This window comes from Suillus subalutaceus, assembly GCF_016647625.1.
Source record: "Suillus subalutaceus strain FC151 chromosome Unknown DFJ58scaffold_11, whole genome shotgun sequence".
Classification (NCBI taxonomy): domain Eukaryota; kingdom Fungi; phylum Basidiomycota; class Agaricomycetes; order Boletales; family Suillaceae; genus Suillus; species Suillus subalutaceus.
Window position 1 is genome coordinate 1 of NW_024540260.1, and position 15,989 is coordinate 15,989.

Genomic DNA, 15,989 nt, shown 5'->3' on the forward strand with positions numbered 1-15,989 from the left:
GGAAATGATCGAGTCAGGCCTAACTTTGGTGGCACCCACTGGTCCCACATGAGAAAGAAATTGCTGTTGGTTTTGATCTGCTTGTCCTGTAGTCTCCTAGCTTTGTCAGTGATATTTTCACAAGAATCCATGTACTTGCAATGGTTGTAGTTGGGAGTATATATACGACAATGGATGACTAGACCACCGAGGCCACAACTCGGCAAAACCCGGCGGTGTCAATTGTTGCGTCCACAGTTCATTTCAGCTAATCATTTCGGCTAATCACAGCGGTGGCACAACTTCAATTTGCATTGACTGTTGCTAAGTCCACATCAAAGGCCACAGCTAGTCGTTCCCTATATAACTGTGTCGACATCCCTCATCATCATCATCATCATCATCATCATCATCATCATTGTCACCACCTCCACCATCACCATCATAATCATCATGTCTGCCCAACAATCCAACGATGCCTTGTCGGTCGCCAACAAATCATTGCGTTCACACCTCAACTGGATCAAACTGTTTCAATCAGATGGCCGGGTGGTGGTTGACCAGGCACATGAAGTTGCCAAGCTAGTAGTAAGTCATTCTTTCTTTCTTTGCAAGATACTCACCTCTCTCAAGTCACAAGCACTCCAGCAACACGGCAGGAATGCATCAGTCATTCTGCCGTTGCTGCTCTCTGCAGCCGCCGAGGTTCAGGCGACAATGAACATTGGTCAGGTCCCCCAATGGGAATGTGTGCGGGTGGATGATTCTCGCATGGAATCACACCCCTTCTTCCCCAAGACACAAGGGCTTGGTGAGTCTTCCTCTTTCTCAATTCACCATTTTTGCTAACATTGTGATAGCTGCACCTGCACTGGCGCCAGTGCCAACCCCACTCCCAGTCCCAGTCCCAGTCCCAGTCCCGCCCCCAGCTCCCAAGGTGATGTCGGTCCCACCGATCGACTCACTTCCCGTCGAGGCTGCCAAGCCGACGGCCGATAAGGGGAAGTAGCCAGTTCGGGGGACTCGGCGAGCCAGGGAGGATGAGTTGGGTGAGTCGGGCAACGTCTTGCGCAAGAAGTGTAGGATTGTGTCGAAGGCTATCATCTCTGACACCGAAGATGATGATGGCCAGCCGGGCGGGACCATCATCATGGTAAAGGCGCGCCTCTAATTCATTTTTTTCTACTCTATCACTCACAGCACCTTTGCCATCTAAGGCGGCGGTGCCTCAGACTCCAGCCCCAGCCAAGAAGGTGAAGCAGGTGAGATTCACCTCGTCCCCTCGGTCATCACCACTCAGAGATGTCCAGGCCGACACCAAGGAGCGCATTGGCCGACCGATGCCGAAGGGTAAGGGAAAGGAGAAGGAGAAGGAACGGGCTGTGACGATCGCCGAGGGTGATGTGGTGAGTTTTGCCGGTTCTATACATGACTGATTACTAACGATTAATTAGTATGATCCACCCTGTAAGAGGTGTTCTGCCCAGTTCGAATGTCTTGCTGCCCTCGGTCGCAAGGGCCAAATCACCAAGTCCTGTGCCAGGTGCTACGAGATGAAGGTGAAGTGTGACCGACTGGTACCTCACAAGCTTCCAGAAATGGCTGAGCTGATGCGGTCATCATGTCCTCGGTAAAAGGCCCCACTCACCTCCACATCCAAACCGCAGCCCAGGGCGACAAGGGCGGCCTCCCATGCATGTCTACCACCGCCTGTGGTAGAATCTGAGGACGCCATGGATGATGAGGGTGAGTCACCTGTTTTTTTGTAAAGGTAAACAATATTGACCTCGATTTTAGATGTCGCTGTTGAGGCTGATGAAGACATCGCCATGTCTCATGCGGCCAATACCGAGCAGAAGACTGATGTCGCTGCAGTGACGCCAAGTGAGACCATCGATTGGCTGGCAGCCATGGCATCGGCGAAAGACTTTCCTGCTGACCATTGGCAGGAGGTCACTGACGACACCCCCATCCTACCACCACCACCACCACCACCTGCTCCTGCAGCCAAACCCACCACCTCGTTGGCCAAACCGACTATCCACAATCGTGTGGTCTCTCTGGCGGCTAGAGTCACTGCCATGGAAATGGCCAACCGCAACACCCTCGCTAGGGTGGATGCGATGGAGCACGACTTCGACTCCTGCATCTCCTCTATGCAGGCCAAGTTTTCCGACGTCCAACTGAGCTTCAATGCCACGGTGGATGTGGTAAATGGTCTTGCCAACATGGTGGAGAAAATGAGGCAGGAACACTCGGTCCTGAACACATCCTTCCCACCACCAGCAATTGGCCCAACCGGTGCTTCCACGGCCACAGACATGGGCATCAGATACTTGACTGGTGTGTTCGGCCCTTTGGTTGCTCCCAATGCTGATTCTGTCGCCGTCAGTCAACCCTCAGCATCTCACCCATTCGGTCGCCCTGATGTGCAAGACAGGACATTCACCAGTGGGCAACCATCATCTGAGTCGGTGCAGGCCGGTCCTTCATCTGCTCCCCCCATCCAATGTGATTTGAGTGTTTCATGCCCTGCTTCTACTACTTCCTCCCTCCCTTGATTGCAAATATACCCTTATGTAGCACACATCAGTTAGTTAGATACTGTTGTCTACATGAATTGAATGAAATTGATTTGGCCTGGATTGAATGTGATTGATAGTGTGATTCCAAGTAGCAATTGCGCTTCGGTAATAGATTGTATTTGACCGACCATATATTTGACCGACCGTGTCTCTTACATTGCATATGACCGAGCTATTGACCGACTATCCTGTCTATCGTCACAGAGGTATATGTTGTAAGCTAGTACATGATGCATCATATTTGACCCGACATGTTTTGACCGACCGACCGACTGACCCCCTCATCTATCATGAGGCCAGTATATTCTGTAAGCTATTCCATTACCACCGACCATGTCTCTCGTACATCACATATGACCGAGCTATTGACCGAGCTATTGACCGATCACCCTGTCTATCTTCACAGAGGTATATGTTGTAAGCTAGTCCATGATACATCATATTTGACCTGACATGTTTTGACCGACCGACCGACCGACCGACCGACCGACCGACCGACCACCTCATCTATCATGGAGCCAGTATATTCTGTAAGCCATTCCATTACCACCGACCACGTCTCTCATACATCACATATGACCAAGCTATTGACCGACCACCTCATACTTGACCGACGTAGTCCTGACAAGTATATTTTGCACAAGTGACTCAGGGGACAGACCCAATGTTCACATATTTGACTGACCGATTGACCGACTTCCCGAGTCTATCATGGGCAAGTATATTTGTAAGACCGATCCATTGACAGAGCAGTGTCCATGACACATCTATATGCTTTGGGTGTCGGCCCATTTGTATATATTGGTACCACTGCCCACTCGGCCGACCTGTTCATATCGGGCACATATTTCATACACTACCTACCACACAATACCTACCAAATGCAATAGGAAAGTGTACACTTATCTACTATACCACATACTATGGGCCCACTGTTGGTATCACATACATACTTGGCATGGGCCCACCTGTATGTATCACAACAATACATTGATGGGCCCACATTGGCTGGCATGTGTAGAACATGGATATTTCAACATTAGTTGTATGTATTTATCAAGGGTAACGTGACTGCAGTATGTGATTTTCCAACTTTTCCCAGTTTGGGGATGATGGAGATGGGGGATGATTGGTAAGGACCGAGCAAGGCGAGTAGCTCCATATCTGAAAAGGGACCCAGGTAACAGCTGGTAGTGAGCTCACAAAGTAGGATTTTTTGAAAAGTGTCCTGGAAGATGGTAAGTGATGGGCTATTAGGCAGGGATTGAGTACAGGTGATGGTTGGGATGTTGATATGAAAACTGTGTTGTAGACCGTGTAGTAGATGGGGGTAGTCGAGTAGTAGATCGTATTGACATAGTCTATCCCCCCAGACTGCCACATTATACGGAGACAGCGGATGGAGTCGTCTGAGCTCGAGAGCAGTTCTGAGCTCCATGAGACGTGGCGAGACAACCGGAACATATGTGTCGCTCGTCGTGTGAGTGACTGCCACAGCCTCGAGCACGTTGCCAATTGACACACAGGGGTTTGTCGGATCCTCGCAGGGTGAGTGACCTGTTTGTGCAAGTGGTAACTGCTTGGAACTTGTTGTCCCAGAGACGTTTGGCCACGCATTCGATGAAGGTGTGACTGTGGCTCCCAAGGCAGACGGCACACACTGCTGAGGAGCGGTTGCTGTGTGCGCCCTCCTGAAAACCCTGCCGGTGCGAGGCCGGTTTGGGAGTGTGTGGACCACTGGTCTTCCTTCCTACCCCCAGAGAGGCAGAGCATCTCTGAGCTGGTGGGGAAGCCAAACACTTTGACCGCCTCAAGCGACGGTTGGAACTGTGTCCACCTCACGAGTGGGAGCTACTGCTCTGGGCCTGTGTACATCCAACATGGTGTACATGTTTGAGATGAAGTGCCCACACAAATGCAAAACGCAGTAATCAGATGTCATTGACCGCGATAAATGCAACACGAAGGTCAAAGGGGACCAATATGCACAAGAGATGGAGTAAAAAGGTAAATTAGAGATTTTTCTAACTGAGTAGTTCAAAATGCGTACCTGAACATCTGGTGCTACATTTGTTGTGCATATGAGAGAAGCACAGTAAACACGTTCAAAGGTTCGCAGGAGAGTGGGTTCATCTATTATAGAGAGGTCCCAGGAACCGCTGGAGGAGAGAATAGCGCTGTGCCATGCCCAGCACTGTTCCTCCTGATAGAGCAGGATGGCGCGACTAGCTAGCACATCCTTGGAGTTCCAATAGCGATGTAGCATGATGGCTCCTCAGAATTGCGCAAGCATCTGGATGCGCTGTTTTGTCCAGTCGCATTCTTCAATAGCTGCCATGATGCGTGGGATGGCTTGGGCAAAGTCTACCGGAGTGAGGTTTCTGTCCGCTATAACTCCTGCTGCTGGCTTCGAGGTCGCTGCGCTGACCCATATGGTGGAACCGTCCTCTCCGATGGAAGGTACCATGCTATCGTCATCGCGAGTGCGGTAATTGACTAAGGCGTCGTCCAGGCCATTGTTAGTCCAGTAGTAGAGCTCAATGTACTTCCCACTATCTATCTTTCGTAACGCAAATTCGGAGACTAGGGCCTCTTTGTCATTGGCAAAAGGATGAGGGTGCATTACTATTGCAGAGTGTTTTGAGCGATTTTTCTTCTTTTCATCTGCTCTCACGGTGTTTTCTTCGAGTTGAAGAGTCAGATGTTCATGTTCGGCTTCTTTGGTAGCACACTTGCGTTCAGCACTCAAACGCTCATCTTCTGTTACTTGATCTTGCCATTGGAGACATAAGTCTTCGTTAGTCAACACCCAAGTGGTGTGTAGGGTTTCAGCCACTTGGACCTCTGTGACGGTAGGTGTGACCATAGCCATACAAGTGGCCTGGTACCTTGCACCCATAAAGTCTAGGCATACTAAAGACTTGGGTCAGAGAAAAGTCTGTCCATTATGTTTGAATAGTAGTAAATGCAAGAGTTTAGTCTATATTGATGTGTTTTGAAACAGGCAGGTCAAGTGCAAGACTATTGCGAGACGATGATAACTAGCGTTAGTAATGCGAGTAGTGGTGGAGAAAAGAAAGAAGGCGTGAGTCTTCCTTACTCGGAATAGGCATAGACTACATTCTAACCACGTGCTCGTTCCTCACACTTTGGGGAGAAAACGATCTTCCTTGTGTGGGTGCCGGTTCACATGCTAGACATTGGCAAGAACCATTTCGTTGACCCACGATCATAATCGACTGTAGATCCGAGTCCCATTGGATGCCTTGAGTAATCAAGATAGTGACTGCATACCGAGGCCACGATGCAGCATCAGGGGTCTCTGGATGCCCACACTTATAAACTTGTTGTAGGAGTGGTCCCAGGTCTACTCATATCAGGTCTATAACCAATGTCCGTCATCGAAAAGCTACAAGAAACCTGGACTTCAAGTTCCATCACGACATCATTTCGTATAGGCTCCTTAGCCGACATCTCTCCCAAGCAGGCTCTTCAGTTCCCGGTTGCGGGTTTCAGCTGGCACCTGGTTGTGAGACAAAAAGGGCCACCGTACCGCCGCAATCATGATAGACCTTGGAGGTGCCAGCTATCTTTTAACTCCTGTGATTGTCCCGGTACATGGCGTGGTACACCGGTTAACATTAAGGTTTCTATTCCGTCGTATCTTGATGGTGATAAACCCTTCTGCGTCAGATCTGACGGCACGGTCTTGGGCACCCAGCTGCTCATTACATGTTCCTATATGCAGCTTCAGGACGCTCTCGTTTCACTGGAGGTTACCTTTACCAACCCACTAACGTGCAATCTATTCAATGTGCTTGCCAACGTCATGCTCATACCAGACGCACCACTGGCAGCCAGTGCTAAAGAGCCCAGAGTGCCTCAGGCCTGCTCCGCCCTTCGTGCCCTCGAGCAATCGCTCAAGACAGGGACATCATTTGACATAATATTCCAAGCTTACACTCGTCGCTTATCTCCCGGAAGCGTCACTAGACCAATCCCAATTTATGCGAACACCGCTGTGCTGCAAACCACAACACTTTTACCAGATTTTGGTACGTTATATTCTTATTTCTTCATGTTCACCGCTGAGCACCGATTGAAGCCGAAGAAGACCTTGATTTCTCCTCCCTCTTTGAACTATCTGAAGGCGACACTCTCCCTTTTACTTCCCTAGAAAGTTATGAATACGAATCTGACAGCGATCTGGAAGACGACAGCGACAATCACAGCAGCAACAGCAGCAACCACAACAATTCGGCGGTGGTGCAACCTGCGGAGGAATCTACCACTGGTGATGAAGCTTCAGCAAGTCATGACGAGCGATCTCTCACCCCAGAATCTCCTGAAGGTTTGTTTATCTGTTGAAGTTTTGATCTTATTGTTTCATCTATTGTCATCCGAAAGATACGACTGATATTGGTTCAATCTCGTCTTTCTCCAACTTTGAAGGTACTGAAATGTGAAACATAATATGTATGTCGAATTAACGTTGTTATGTATTCTTACAGCTGGACCTCAAGAGCAGCCAGATAATCGGCCATTGCTTTTGGAAGATGTTAAGATGATTGGCGAGAACTTGACACGTGGATTCCGAGTGGTCCTCGTAAAAGGCGTCGCCTGGAGGACGTAGGTGTAATTTTTTGTGTCACAGAGGCGCTACTGAACCGAATTTGCAGGTGGCACGCCTTTATTTATTATTGTTACACCGGCATCGTCGACTTTGCAAACTTGCGATCTCAAAGTATATCTGATGTGACGCTACAGCAGAGACCACATTGCTCCCCGAAGTCGATGTATCAACTGGCTATGAAGGTAACTCCATGAAACTTGTGTTGATGCATCTGATGAACTCGAAATCACAGCTTCAAAATGAAACATTATCTCAACTTGCTTTTAAGGCCGTTGTCCGCAGCCAACATACTGGATGAGGCATTCTCCAAATTTACATCCAGGTGCTGATGACCTCCTCATACTTCTTGTTGCTGCTGACCCCACTCAAAGGCATGACGCCATCAGAGAGATGGAAATTGCCCTCCTCCTGCAACATAGGAGCGCGCCAGCAGTTTTGCAGGGTCTCCCAGCTAAAATCAAAGCTGTGGCCACGGGCAATCTGCCCCACGCTGCATCAGCCCTCACTGCGTTGTACCAGCAGCTCACACAAATACCTGGCTAGAATTGATCCCGATGACGTACGTCGTTCGGGTCTGTTCATTGCGTGGACTTCCGATTGTACTACCGTTTACTGTTGTTAATATTTCGCGTGTTGTCGAACTCGTCACGGTGTCAAAATTGGAATCCTGCTCACTGTTAGCGATCTGCTACGGGATGGGATTATTGCCAGTTATGCCTAAATATAGAGGTGTGGCACTGCCTTCTAGATAAGAGGCTGCTCGGAGAGGCGCCTAAGCATTCTCTTGTTGACTTCATCCACCATGCAGAGGGTATCTGATTCAGTTACATCGATCTTCCACTTGGAAACTAAGGACGAACGCCTTGCCACCTGCCTGCAAGGGGGTTCGACCATAGTTTACAGCGAAAAGTTTGGATTGGGGTGGCGCTTTGGGCTGCAGTACACAGGTTGGACTTTTGCTAAAGTGAAGGTTTACCTTGATCACACCCATTGCCCGTCGGCGACAGACGCCGCCACGGTGACTGTTTGCCTTAAAGACTCGGATGGGTCTGGTTCATCTGCAGAGGTTCCTTCTTTTGATAGCAGAACGATCTCGATTGTTGACTTTGGCCATGGCCCACCCGCACCTCTTGGCTCGTTCTCGCCGTCCACTATTATTGCACACCCTTACATGTGGTTTACGGTCACTACGAAAGCAAACTTTACTCCAGTTATTGCTGACCCCCTCATCAATACTGCGTCTGCTCTCAGGCAGTCCATGAACAACGGTGAATTCGCTAACGCCAAGTTCTATGCCATGTCCAAGCATAAAACTGGGAGATCTCCAGGAAAAACTTGTTTCGTATATGCGAATAATGTAGTTTTGGGCTACGGCGCTAGCCTCGCGCCAGTTCTCCCTTGTTGGTGGTTTCTCATTTTTCCTGGTGGTCGAATAATAATGAATCTATCTTTTAGCATTATTCGTTCACTACCAGAGCGAATCCGAGCTGATGTGGGACGCCGAGCAGTATGATTATAGCCTCGACAGCGACATCGAGGAAGAAGAAGAGAAAGAGAAAGAAGAGGTGAAAGAGAACCCGAAACCCAAATCTAAATCTAAACCGAAACCGAAATCGAAACCGAAACCGAAAGGAAAAGAACAAGGAGCGCCTAGCCAGCCCCCACCATATCGTTATAGCCAGAGCTATTCCCCTGGAGCGGCACCTTCTGAATCTGAGTTCGATGCATCTGATACCACTTCCGATAGCAGTGCTTTAAGTTCGGATGGTGACGGTGAGTCCTTCTCCTTCTCCCTGCGCCTGGGGTGATCCCTCGTGCTGAATCTGCTACTCAGACTTCAGCTGGACGGAATGGGCGGCTACGCGGCATCCAGGTTTCCGCTCGACGGACACATTGAGGGCTGAGCCACTGCCTCAACCCTTTTCTTCGACCCAGCAAATGGTGTTGGTTCGGAACACGGCATACGCAACGTAAGCTACAGCTACTCTGACGAACTCAAAATGACTCAAACTGTTTGTGTAGCTGGGCATCCTACGTATACTATTGCTACACTGGCCAGGTTTCTTTCTACCCTCTGAAGTCCAAAGATCCGCTCAGCCGGCGCAACAACACAACTCAAACTTTACGCTGTTCTCCCAAGTCGATGTACCGACTCGCCGTCAAGGTTAGTGTATCTCGCGTCCTTTGTGGCACACGGATTAACAAGAATTCTGAAGCTTAAGAACGCACGTTTGGAAGCTCTGGCGTTCGAGGCAATCAAATCTAGTTTATCCCAGAGCAATATTTTGGATGAGGCGTTCTCATGGTTTACAGCTCAGTACGCCTTTCTTGTTCTACACCCTGATCTATGTTGATCCTCGATCACCACAGGTACCCCGATATGCGACAAATGGAACTAGAACTCCTATTGAAGTTCCGCAGCGCACCTGAAGTATCAAATCGTCTGGGGAAGGTCCTTAAAAGTGTTTCCCGAGGAGAAAAGCCTTATGCACTTGCTATGCTTGAGGCCTTTTTAGCAAGTTTGACACGGCAGGAGGCGGGTGGTACACAGTGAAGTCACAATAGGCATTCTATCACTTGATCAGTGTTGTACTTGTAAGTCGTGTTATTTCAATGTTGTCCTTGTGTTGTTGTCTTGTTTTTCACATCTCATCGTACGTCACGGTGTTGAAATTTGCTATGTATGTACAAGGTTTACCGACCTGCTGTAACGTTTACTACTGTTAACGACTTGCTTGACGAAATCTACACATGTTAAAATTTGGAAAACTTGATTGCTTTCGGAATGACGCATATACTAGTAGTACTTTGGTCTAACTTGCTATTGCGCCAATATTATTGGCGCTTTGAAGTCCTGTCTACCAAAGGGAAAAGAAATATAGGAACAGGAAGACGTAAAAACGGAAATATAGTCGGGGTCTACATATCATGTATGACGAATCATCATCGTCCTCCTTAAGCCACTTCAAGAAGGGCTCGCTTCCTCACTTTCTCGCTCGTCTCCTTATTGACGCACTTCTCACTGACATGAGTACCCCATTGAACGTCTTCTTTCAAAACGTCGGTATGATACAGGGCCATGAGAATCTTGGGATGGAAGGGATAAGCTTGGGGTGAGTGAGCCTGACGGGGTGCTCAATGCCACCCAACAGAGCTTTCTGGTGCTTCTCGGAAGTGACCATCTATACGTCGAGTTAGTAGAATGCCACGTACATTAGAAAAACGCGAACCTTTGCGAGCAGGGTCTTGTACAGATCGATCTCTTTCGCAACCTACACGGTGAACGGCATTTGAACAAGAACGAGGACAGTCCAGCGTTTCTTCTTGACCCACGGAGCCGATGCATGACTCCACTAGTTCATTGTTACCTTGACACTCTTCTTGCTCTTCTTCGGGTTCTTCGAAATGAGGGTGACGAGCTTGTGCTTCATGTTGACACCCGTTCCTTTAGCACAGGCTTTACAATCCCTGACAACATCCTCGATGCGACCATTTTGAGGATGAAAAGGTCCATCTCAGGGATCCTGCATGAACGACAGAGCACAAATTTGTCGATGAAGACGTCAAGCGACTCCCGGAGGCGTGATGAGCGCCGTTGACGATGATGTAGCGTTCATTCTTGTCATTGAAGGGGGTCTGTGCACCGAGTTCACAGCTGGAGAATTTGGCTAAGGTACATGGGAGGGCGAGATAGGGCACGAACGATATCCGCCATGTTAGGGACGACAGTTTTGATGTCATTGCCTTTGCCCTCGATTTTAGTGGCATGCGGTAGCGGTAGAACTTGACGTCAACGTCGCGACAAATATTCACAATTCCTGCGGAGGTCATGGTGGTCAGATATAGGGTGCGGCTTAGCTAATTGACAGCATATCGAAGATAATGGAAACGAAGTACGATACTTGTGGACTTTTTCCGAAATAAACATGTATTAGCTGAGTGGAGGTCGAAGCATGAGATAAAGCCTGAGTCTGAGTGGGACAAGTGAGCAGATAAAAACTTTGCAAGGAGACTTCGTGGTTGTGGTTAAGTACAAAGAGCACCGGATGCCATCACTGAATTAATGTCGGCTTTAGCCTTAGTTCTCAGATGCGAGACTACTCACAGTCTTCTGGCGCCTACGCATCCTTCGCTCATCCAACATGCAGAGAATAGTACCTGATGCAGTGACATCAATCTTTCATTTGGAGACTGAGGACAAAATCCTTGCCGCCTGCCTGAAAGGGGATTTAACTGGTATAGTTTACAGCGAGCAGTTTGGATTGGGGTGGCGTTTTGGGCTGCAGTACGCAAAAAGAGGCTGGATCTTTGCCAGAGTAAATGTTTACCTTGATCACACCCATTGCATCTCAGAGACAGATACCGCTACGGTGACTGTTTGCCTCAAAGATGGGTCTACTTCAGAGGGCCCATCCTTTGACAGAAAGACAATCTCAATCGCTGACTTTGGCCATCATGATGGGCCGCCCGCACTTCTTGGCTCTTTCTCGCCGTCCAGGATAATTGCACACCCCTACATGTGGCTTACGGTGACTGCAAAAGTTAACATCGTTCAAGCTATCGCCGACCCTCTCGCCGGTACTGCATCTGCTCTCAGGCGGTCCATGAATGATGGTGCACTCATCGACACAAAATACTATGTCATGTCCAGGCATAGGAATGGGAGATCTCCAGCAAAAACTCGTGTCCTATACGCGAATCATACACTCCTAACACAAGACGTTGACGTCTGGCAACTTGGGCCCCTTCCTCGTAGATTGTCGAGTTTTGTCGTCTTGCACATCGTCACATGCCTCTTACTCCCGTCCATTTGCCCTCACCTCTCGTACCCCAGCCAATTTTTCCTCTTGCTTACGCACTTCCTCGCGAGCGTCACCTGGTGGCTTGTACGTAGACACCCCATGCTCCCCCTGTGCAAGTTCTTTGTTACATCGCCTGATGGACAAGCGACATTTGCACATACAGATTGTATACTCGCGGAATACCAGAGCGAGTCTAGCCTGGATAGGGACGTCGAACAATTTGATTATGACCTGGACAGTGACAGCGATATTGATGAAGAGGAAGAAAATGAGAATGCGGAAGAAGAACAAGAAGGACAAGAAGGACAAGGGGCGTGGCCTAGCACACCCTCGCCTTATAATCCTTATCATTATTCCCTTGGGACGGCACGTATTGAGTCCGATTCAGATGTGTCTGATACTGCTTCTAGCAGTGCTCTAAGCTCGGATGATGACTGTGGTGGTGGGTCCAGTTTCCTTTTCCCCGCGGGTGTGACGTGCTGAGTCTACCCCTTAGACCTCAGTTCCACGGTTTATGCAGCTGGACCATTGCCTCCAGGTTTCAGCTCGACAGACACGTTGGTTCCTGAGCCGCTACCTCCACCTTCCCTCCGGACCCAGCGAATGGTGCTAGTTCGGAATACAGCATTTCCAACGTAAGTCGTATAAGGCTGCTCTAATTAACACGACATGACTGAAACCAACCTTGCAGTTGGGCGTGCTATGTATACTATTGCTACACTGGCCAGGTCTCCTTCTACCCTCTGAAGTCTAAAGATCCATACAGCCGACGTGATAAGACCACCGAGACTCTACGCTGCTCTCCCAAGTCAATGTATCGACTTGCGGTTAAGGTCGGTATAGCTTCCTTCCTCCGTGGTACACATTAACAAGAGTCCCGAAGCTGAAGCATACACGTTTGGAGGCTCTGGCATTCCAGGCAATCAAGTCCAGCTTATCCGAGAGCAATATCTTGGACGAGGCGTTCTCATGGTTTACGGCCCAGTATGGTTTTCTTTTTTACCCCGCGATATCCGTTGATTGTTGATTATCACAGGTACTCTGACATTCGACAAATGGAGCTAGAGCTCCTACTGGAATTCAGGAGCGCTTTTGAAGTGGCAGCTCCTCTGGAGCGAATTGTTGATGCAGTTTTACAAGGAGAAAAGCCTCATGCAGGTGCTATGCTTCATGCTTTCTTGGCACGTTTGGCACAGTCGGAGGCAGGTGGTACGAAATGAAGCCGCAGCTCCTATTTGTCACTTAATCGAGTGTTGTACTTAGAAGTATTGTTGTTCTGTGTTCCTGTTCTTTAATACATCTCGTCATGGTGTTGTACCATTACGAACCACAACTTGATATATATATATATGCCTATAGGCCTCAGCTGTGTGGTGTGGTCCGTGTGGAATCTCGCAGATTTGGTTACTATCGACGTAGACGTCACTGGAAGCGCCGCCTGCGTTGGCTTGCTTGGACCATGTCGTTCTATTTCACTGCTCTTCTCTACCAGTGATAATACACACTGACAAAGAAATCCACAAACTCGAACTCATATTTGATCAAAATCAACTCAGAAGACCAATGGTCGATTGCATGCTTCACGACCAGCACTGTGTCTGTTCCTCAGATATTCGACCAATCCTGCGTGTTTTCCACACCGGACTGAAAGGACAGGAGTTCACATGGGTTCGCGACCGGCGAAGACACTGTTGTTTCATCGCAACACATCTAGATGACGAGCGACACCTACTACAGGCCTCTTTATCACGCCTGATCAATGCGGTCATGCAACTCAAGGATAATCCTGAGACCCCGATGACTCGCCTGATGTTGCCGACCCGGGAGCATGAATGGATTCCCAGACTCCTGTATATGTAGGTTTGACATGCATCATAGGTACAAGACGTGAAAAAGAAATGGCATTGCGAACTTGACTCACAAATTGATATTAGAATTTCAATTGTCTAACACGTCGCGGCGCTCACACTGGTGCGATTGGCAACAGTAGCGTGTCCCACTTGTCTGCATCTGGTGAGCGAGACCGCCGCGCGGAACGATGTCGGCCTTGGTCTGATTATCACTCAGAGAGCAAGTGAGTAGTCAGTCAAGGTTACTACTGCTTTCAAACTTTAGCTCACTTCTATTGCTTCTCAGGACTGTATAGCGTGAATTGCTTTACAGTCCCAAGAAGCAACGTCACTCAAGCCACCATTACATACGTTCCGTATGGGATTTAGCATCGTCGCCTGCGTCGGCAGGTACCTTGATTGTTTGGCTTGGAGCATGTCGTTGTGACCATGGTATCTGGTGTTTGAGGTGACGAAGACTCGGAGAGGGTAAATGCGGGATCGGCAAGACTGGCTGTTGCCTGCGACTGCGTAATCTCATCTGCTGGCGGCGAGATGTGCACGTTCTCTATGACGTTTGGTGTCGATGAGCTACTGGACATCGACGCGCCCATGGAACTTTTGAAAGTATGATAGTTTCCTTGCCATCCTTGAAACATAATTCTGGCCTAAGGACTGAGAAAACGACCTCACAAGATGAAACGAAAACTCACAAAGCACGGGTCACTCCGAATGGCACTTTACGTCGCTTGACTTCGCCGTCATCCGTGACGCGCGGTTTTTACTGGCCGACACACTAACTGCTTGAGGTATAAAGGAGGAAGCAGAGCGGGTAGTGAGCTCCTTGAGTGCAAGAAAGTCTCCTATCAGCACTTCCGGTTGGCGGTGCATGTCCGTGGAGGATGGAGTTGAAATGCGGGTAACAAGTACTTGTCTTGTATGAGAGGATTTCTGTTGGCAACCGCCAAATAGTCGATGAAAATCCCCTGGGCAAATTTCTGGGTTGGATGGTGTGGTTGATATGACTTGCTCGAGAGTAGGGGGTTCCAAGGTCTGACGTCTGGTCATTATCAATAAATGGCTTGATATACCCGCTACGGAATTGATACTCGATCACTTGCGAACGCGCGAGCTGAAATGAATGGTTGTTATATTATATCCCGATGCCAGTTCTACCTAGCACTTACAACGTTCTGCAGTGCAGCAACGGTATCTGAGACCGCTGACACATCGACTTTTGGGTTGAATGCCTGCATACTTGTTGCTAGAAACGTGATACGAGTTCGAAAGGTGACTAATTGCTGATCGAGATGAGATGAGATGAGATGAGATGAAGGGCTTTGTGCGCTAGATCACGGTTACGGTGTGGAACGGAAGTTCTGAAGATATCGGACCTGCTGGGAGAGAAGGCACTGAGTGTCACGGTAGTTCTGCCATCGATTTCGAGGGTAAATGCCCAGGCTTTATACATTGGTGAGTGGCTCAACAGCCAAATTGAGAATGTATAAAGGAAGGGATGAGGCGAACGAAAACAGAGAGACAGTGAAAGGGCGGCCAATGAAAGGTCCATAATAAACACATACGTATCAATCGGACATTGATGAGTAACGTGAGTCGGGCACTGCAACTTGAAGTTTTTCCGATGACTCAATTGTAATCCCCGACTCATAGAGGACTGAAGAGAGCTTTCACTGTGATAATTTGAAGGATACCCGGTTCCCGTGTGTCTTTTCGGAGCCGGAATGTTTGCGTTTGCGAATGTACAGGAAAGAAGCATTATACGGAGTTTCTGCTGAGGACCCAGCTGTTGCTTGATCGTCGACAACTTTGAACTATCCGTTGGTCCGGTTTTCTCCAAAGTAAAACAATTGCGACCATCAAATTCTCCACGTCTGGTTCGAGTACGGATAGTCTACAAGGTACGGATTGTGTACAGGCAGAAGGTTCAACCAGGTCCAGATAGGGTCGGGTCATTTTCTCGTTTCCGCAGTGACTGTAAGTCGTGACGAGGCTGCACCTTAACGTTTGTTCCAGGCAGGAGGAAAGATTGCTTTCGGACATTGACGGGAATAGTCTTACATAATCTGAACTCTTCGCTGCTTTCGTTCAACACTTCGATACACTCGATTTCCGCATAACCCAAAAAACATGGTGAGGTTAT

The 15,989-nt window shown here is 48.7% G+C and overlaps 8 protein-coding genes across 8 annotated transcripts; 5 read left to right on the forward strand and 3 right to left on the reverse strand.

The window, feature by feature from the left end:
• Window positions 1–432: 432 nt before the first annotated feature.
• On the forward strand, window positions 433–2,540 carry DFJ58DRAFT_722991 (uncharacterized protein; the record flags this gene model as incomplete). The annotated part of the gene is made up of 8 exons (XM_041384940.1): window positions 433–567; window positions 613–790; window positions 840–984; window positions 1,063–1,132; window positions 1,197–1,385; window positions 1,434–1,538; window positions 1,617–1,725; window positions 1,777–2,540. The coding sequence occupies 8 exons, from the start codon at window positions 433–435 to the stop codon at window positions 2,538–2,540; spliced, it is 1,695 nt and encodes a 564-aa protein (XP_041248681.1).
• Window positions 2,541–3,487: 947 nt separating this feature from the next.
• DFJ58DRAFT_837489 (uncharacterized protein) lies at window positions 3,488–4,461 on the forward strand (the record flags this gene model as incomplete). The annotated part of the gene is made up of 7 exons (XM_041392376.1): window positions 3,488–3,534; window positions 3,667–3,696; window positions 3,789–3,802; window positions 3,938–4,044; window positions 4,091–4,112; window positions 4,164–4,190; window positions 4,211–4,461. The coding sequence occupies 7 exons, from the start codon at window positions 3,488–3,490 to the stop codon at window positions 4,459–4,461; spliced, it is 498 nt and encodes a 165-aa protein (XP_041248682.1).
• Window positions 4,462–4,839: 378 nt separating this feature from the next.
• Window positions 4,840–5,463, reverse strand: DFJ58DRAFT_837490 (uncharacterized protein; the record flags this gene model as incomplete). Its single annotated transcript, XM_041392377.1, has 1 exon — window positions 4,840–5,463. The coding sequence occupies one exon, from the start codon at window positions 5,461–5,463 to the stop codon at window positions 4,840–4,842; it is 624 nt and encodes a 207-aa protein (XP_041248683.1).
• A 461-nt stretch (window positions 5,464–5,924) lies between these two features.
• DFJ58DRAFT_764610 (uncharacterized protein) lies at window positions 5,925–7,965 on the forward strand. The gene is made up of 8 exons (XM_041388695.1): window positions 5,925–6,619; window positions 6,670–6,915; window positions 6,972–7,016; window positions 7,076–7,193; window positions 7,244–7,379; window positions 7,430–7,471; window positions 7,497–7,519; window positions 7,569–7,965. The coding sequence occupies exons 1-8, from the start codon at window positions 5,956–5,958 to the stop codon at window positions 7,738–7,740; spliced, it is 1,446 nt and encodes a 481-aa protein (XP_041248684.1). The 5' UTR covers window positions 5,925–5,955; the 3' UTR covers window positions 7,741–7,965.
• A 22-nt stretch (window positions 7,966–7,987) lies between these two features.
• DFJ58DRAFT_764612 (uncharacterized protein) lies at window positions 7,988–9,957 on the forward strand. Its single transcript, XM_041388696.1, has 6 exons — window positions 7,988–8,597; window positions 8,653–8,970; window positions 9,032–9,167; window positions 9,220–9,361; window positions 9,414–9,514; window positions 9,568–9,957. The coding sequence occupies exons 1-6, from the start codon at window positions 8,000–8,002 to the stop codon at window positions 9,749–9,751; spliced, it is 1,479 nt and encodes a 492-aa protein (XP_041248685.1). The 5' UTR covers window positions 7,988–7,999; the 3' UTR covers window positions 9,752–9,957.
• Window positions 9,958–10,565: 608 nt separating this feature from the next.
• Window positions 10,566–11,235, reverse strand: DFJ58DRAFT_39835 (uncharacterized protein). Its single transcript, XM_041380199.1, has 2 exons — window positions 10,901–11,235; window positions 10,566–10,852 (listed from the first exon to the last, which is right to left on the reverse strand). The coding sequence occupies exons 1-2, from the start codon at window positions 11,026–11,028 to the stop codon at window positions 10,657–10,659; spliced, it is 324 nt and encodes a 107-aa protein (XP_041248686.1). The 5' UTR covers window positions 11,029–11,235; the 3' UTR covers window positions 10,566–10,656.
• A 32-nt stretch (window positions 11,236–11,267) lies between these two features.
• On the forward strand, window positions 11,268–13,364 carry DFJ58DRAFT_764619 (uncharacterized protein). The gene is made up of 5 exons (XM_041388697.1): window positions 11,268–12,441; window positions 12,496–12,634; window positions 12,691–12,832; window positions 12,883–12,983; window positions 13,036–13,364. Exons 1-5 carry the CDS (start codon window positions 11,340–11,342, stop codon window positions 13,217–13,219), a joined length of 1,668 nt encoding a protein of 555 aa, XP_041248687.1. The 5' UTR covers window positions 11,268–11,339; the 3' UTR covers window positions 13,220–13,364.
• A 1,110-nt stretch (window positions 13,365–14,474) lies between these two features.
• Window positions 14,475–15,689, reverse strand: DFJ58DRAFT_39886 (uncharacterized protein). Its single transcript, XM_041380200.1, has 4 exons — window positions 15,223–15,689; window positions 15,016–15,175; window positions 14,542–14,960; window positions 14,475–14,496 (listed from the first exon to the last, which is right to left on the reverse strand). The coding sequence occupies exons 1-3, from the start codon at window positions 15,603–15,605 to the stop codon at window positions 14,625–14,627; spliced, it is 879 nt and encodes a 292-aa protein (XP_041248688.1). The 5' UTR covers window positions 15,606–15,689; the 3' UTR covers window positions 14,475–14,496; window positions 14,542–14,624.
• Between the last annotated feature and the right edge of the window lie 300 nt (window positions 15,690–15,989).

What these genes read in the sequence shown, in the direction of transcription:
- DFJ58DRAFT_39886 (XM_041380200.1), bottom strand. Translation starts at nt 15,605, where the DNA reads ATGCTTCTTTCCTGTACATTCGCAAACGCAAACATTCCGGCTCCGAAA. An exon ending in AGTGCCTTCTCTCCCAGCAG is followed by an intron (nt 15,176 to 15,222) that starts GTCCGATATCTT and finishes ACCGTGATCTAG; the next exon opens with CGCACAAAGCCCTTCATCTC. An exon ending in TTGCTGCACTGCAGAACGTT is followed by an intron (nt 14,961 to 15,015) that starts GTAAGTGCTAGG and finishes CATTCATTTCAG; the next exon opens with CTCGCGCGTTCGCAAGTGAT.
- DFJ58DRAFT_764610 (XM_041388695.1), top strand. Translation starts at nt 5,956, where the DNA reads ATGTCCGTCATCGAAAAGCTACAAGAAACCTGGACTTCAAGTTCCATC. An exon ending in CACCCCAGAATCTCCTGAAG is followed by an intron (nt 6,916 to 6,971) that starts GTTTGTTTATCT and finishes GTCATCCGAAAG; the next exon opens with ATACGACTGATATTGGTTCA. An exon ending in GTCTTTCTCCAACTTTGAAG is followed by an intron (nt 7,017 to 7,075) that starts GTACTGAAATGT and finishes GTATTCTTACAG; the next exon opens with CTGGACCTCAAGAGCAGCCA.
- DFJ58DRAFT_39835 (XM_041380199.1), bottom strand. Translation starts at nt 11,028, where the DNA reads ATGACCTCCGCAGGAATTGTGAATATTTGTCGCGACGTTGACGTCAAG. An exon ending in TCCCTAACATGGCGGATATC is followed by an intron (nt 10,853 to 10,900) that starts GTTCGTGCCCTA and finishes CAAATTCTCCAG; the next exon opens with CTGTGAACTCGGTGCACAGA.
- DFJ58DRAFT_764612 (XM_041388696.1), top strand. Translation starts at nt 8,000, where the DNA reads ATGCAGAGGGTATCTGATTCAGTTACATCGATCTTCCACTTGGAAACT. An exon ending in CGGAACACGGCATACGCAAC is followed by an intron (nt 9,168 to 9,219) that starts GTAAGCTACAGC and finishes CTGTTTGTGTAG; the next exon opens with CTGGGCATCCTACGTATACT. An exon ending in TGTACCGACTCGCCGTCAAG is followed by an intron (nt 9,362 to 9,413) that starts GTTAGTGTATCT and finishes AGAATTCTGAAG; the next exon opens with CTTAAGAACGCACGTTTGGA.
- DFJ58DRAFT_764619 (XM_041388697.1), top strand. Translation starts at nt 11,340, where the DNA reads ATGCAGAGAATAGTACCTGATGCAGTGACATCAATCTTTCATTTGGAG. An exon ending in TGTATCGACTTGCGGTTAAG is followed by an intron (nt 12,833 to 12,882) that starts GTCGGTATAGCT and finishes AGAGTCCCGAAG; the next exon opens with CTGAAGCATACACGTTTGGA. An exon ending in TTCTCATGGTTTACGGCCCA is followed by an intron (nt 12,984 to 13,035) that starts GTATGGTTTTCT and finishes TGATTATCACAG; the next exon opens with GTACTCTGACATTCGACAAA.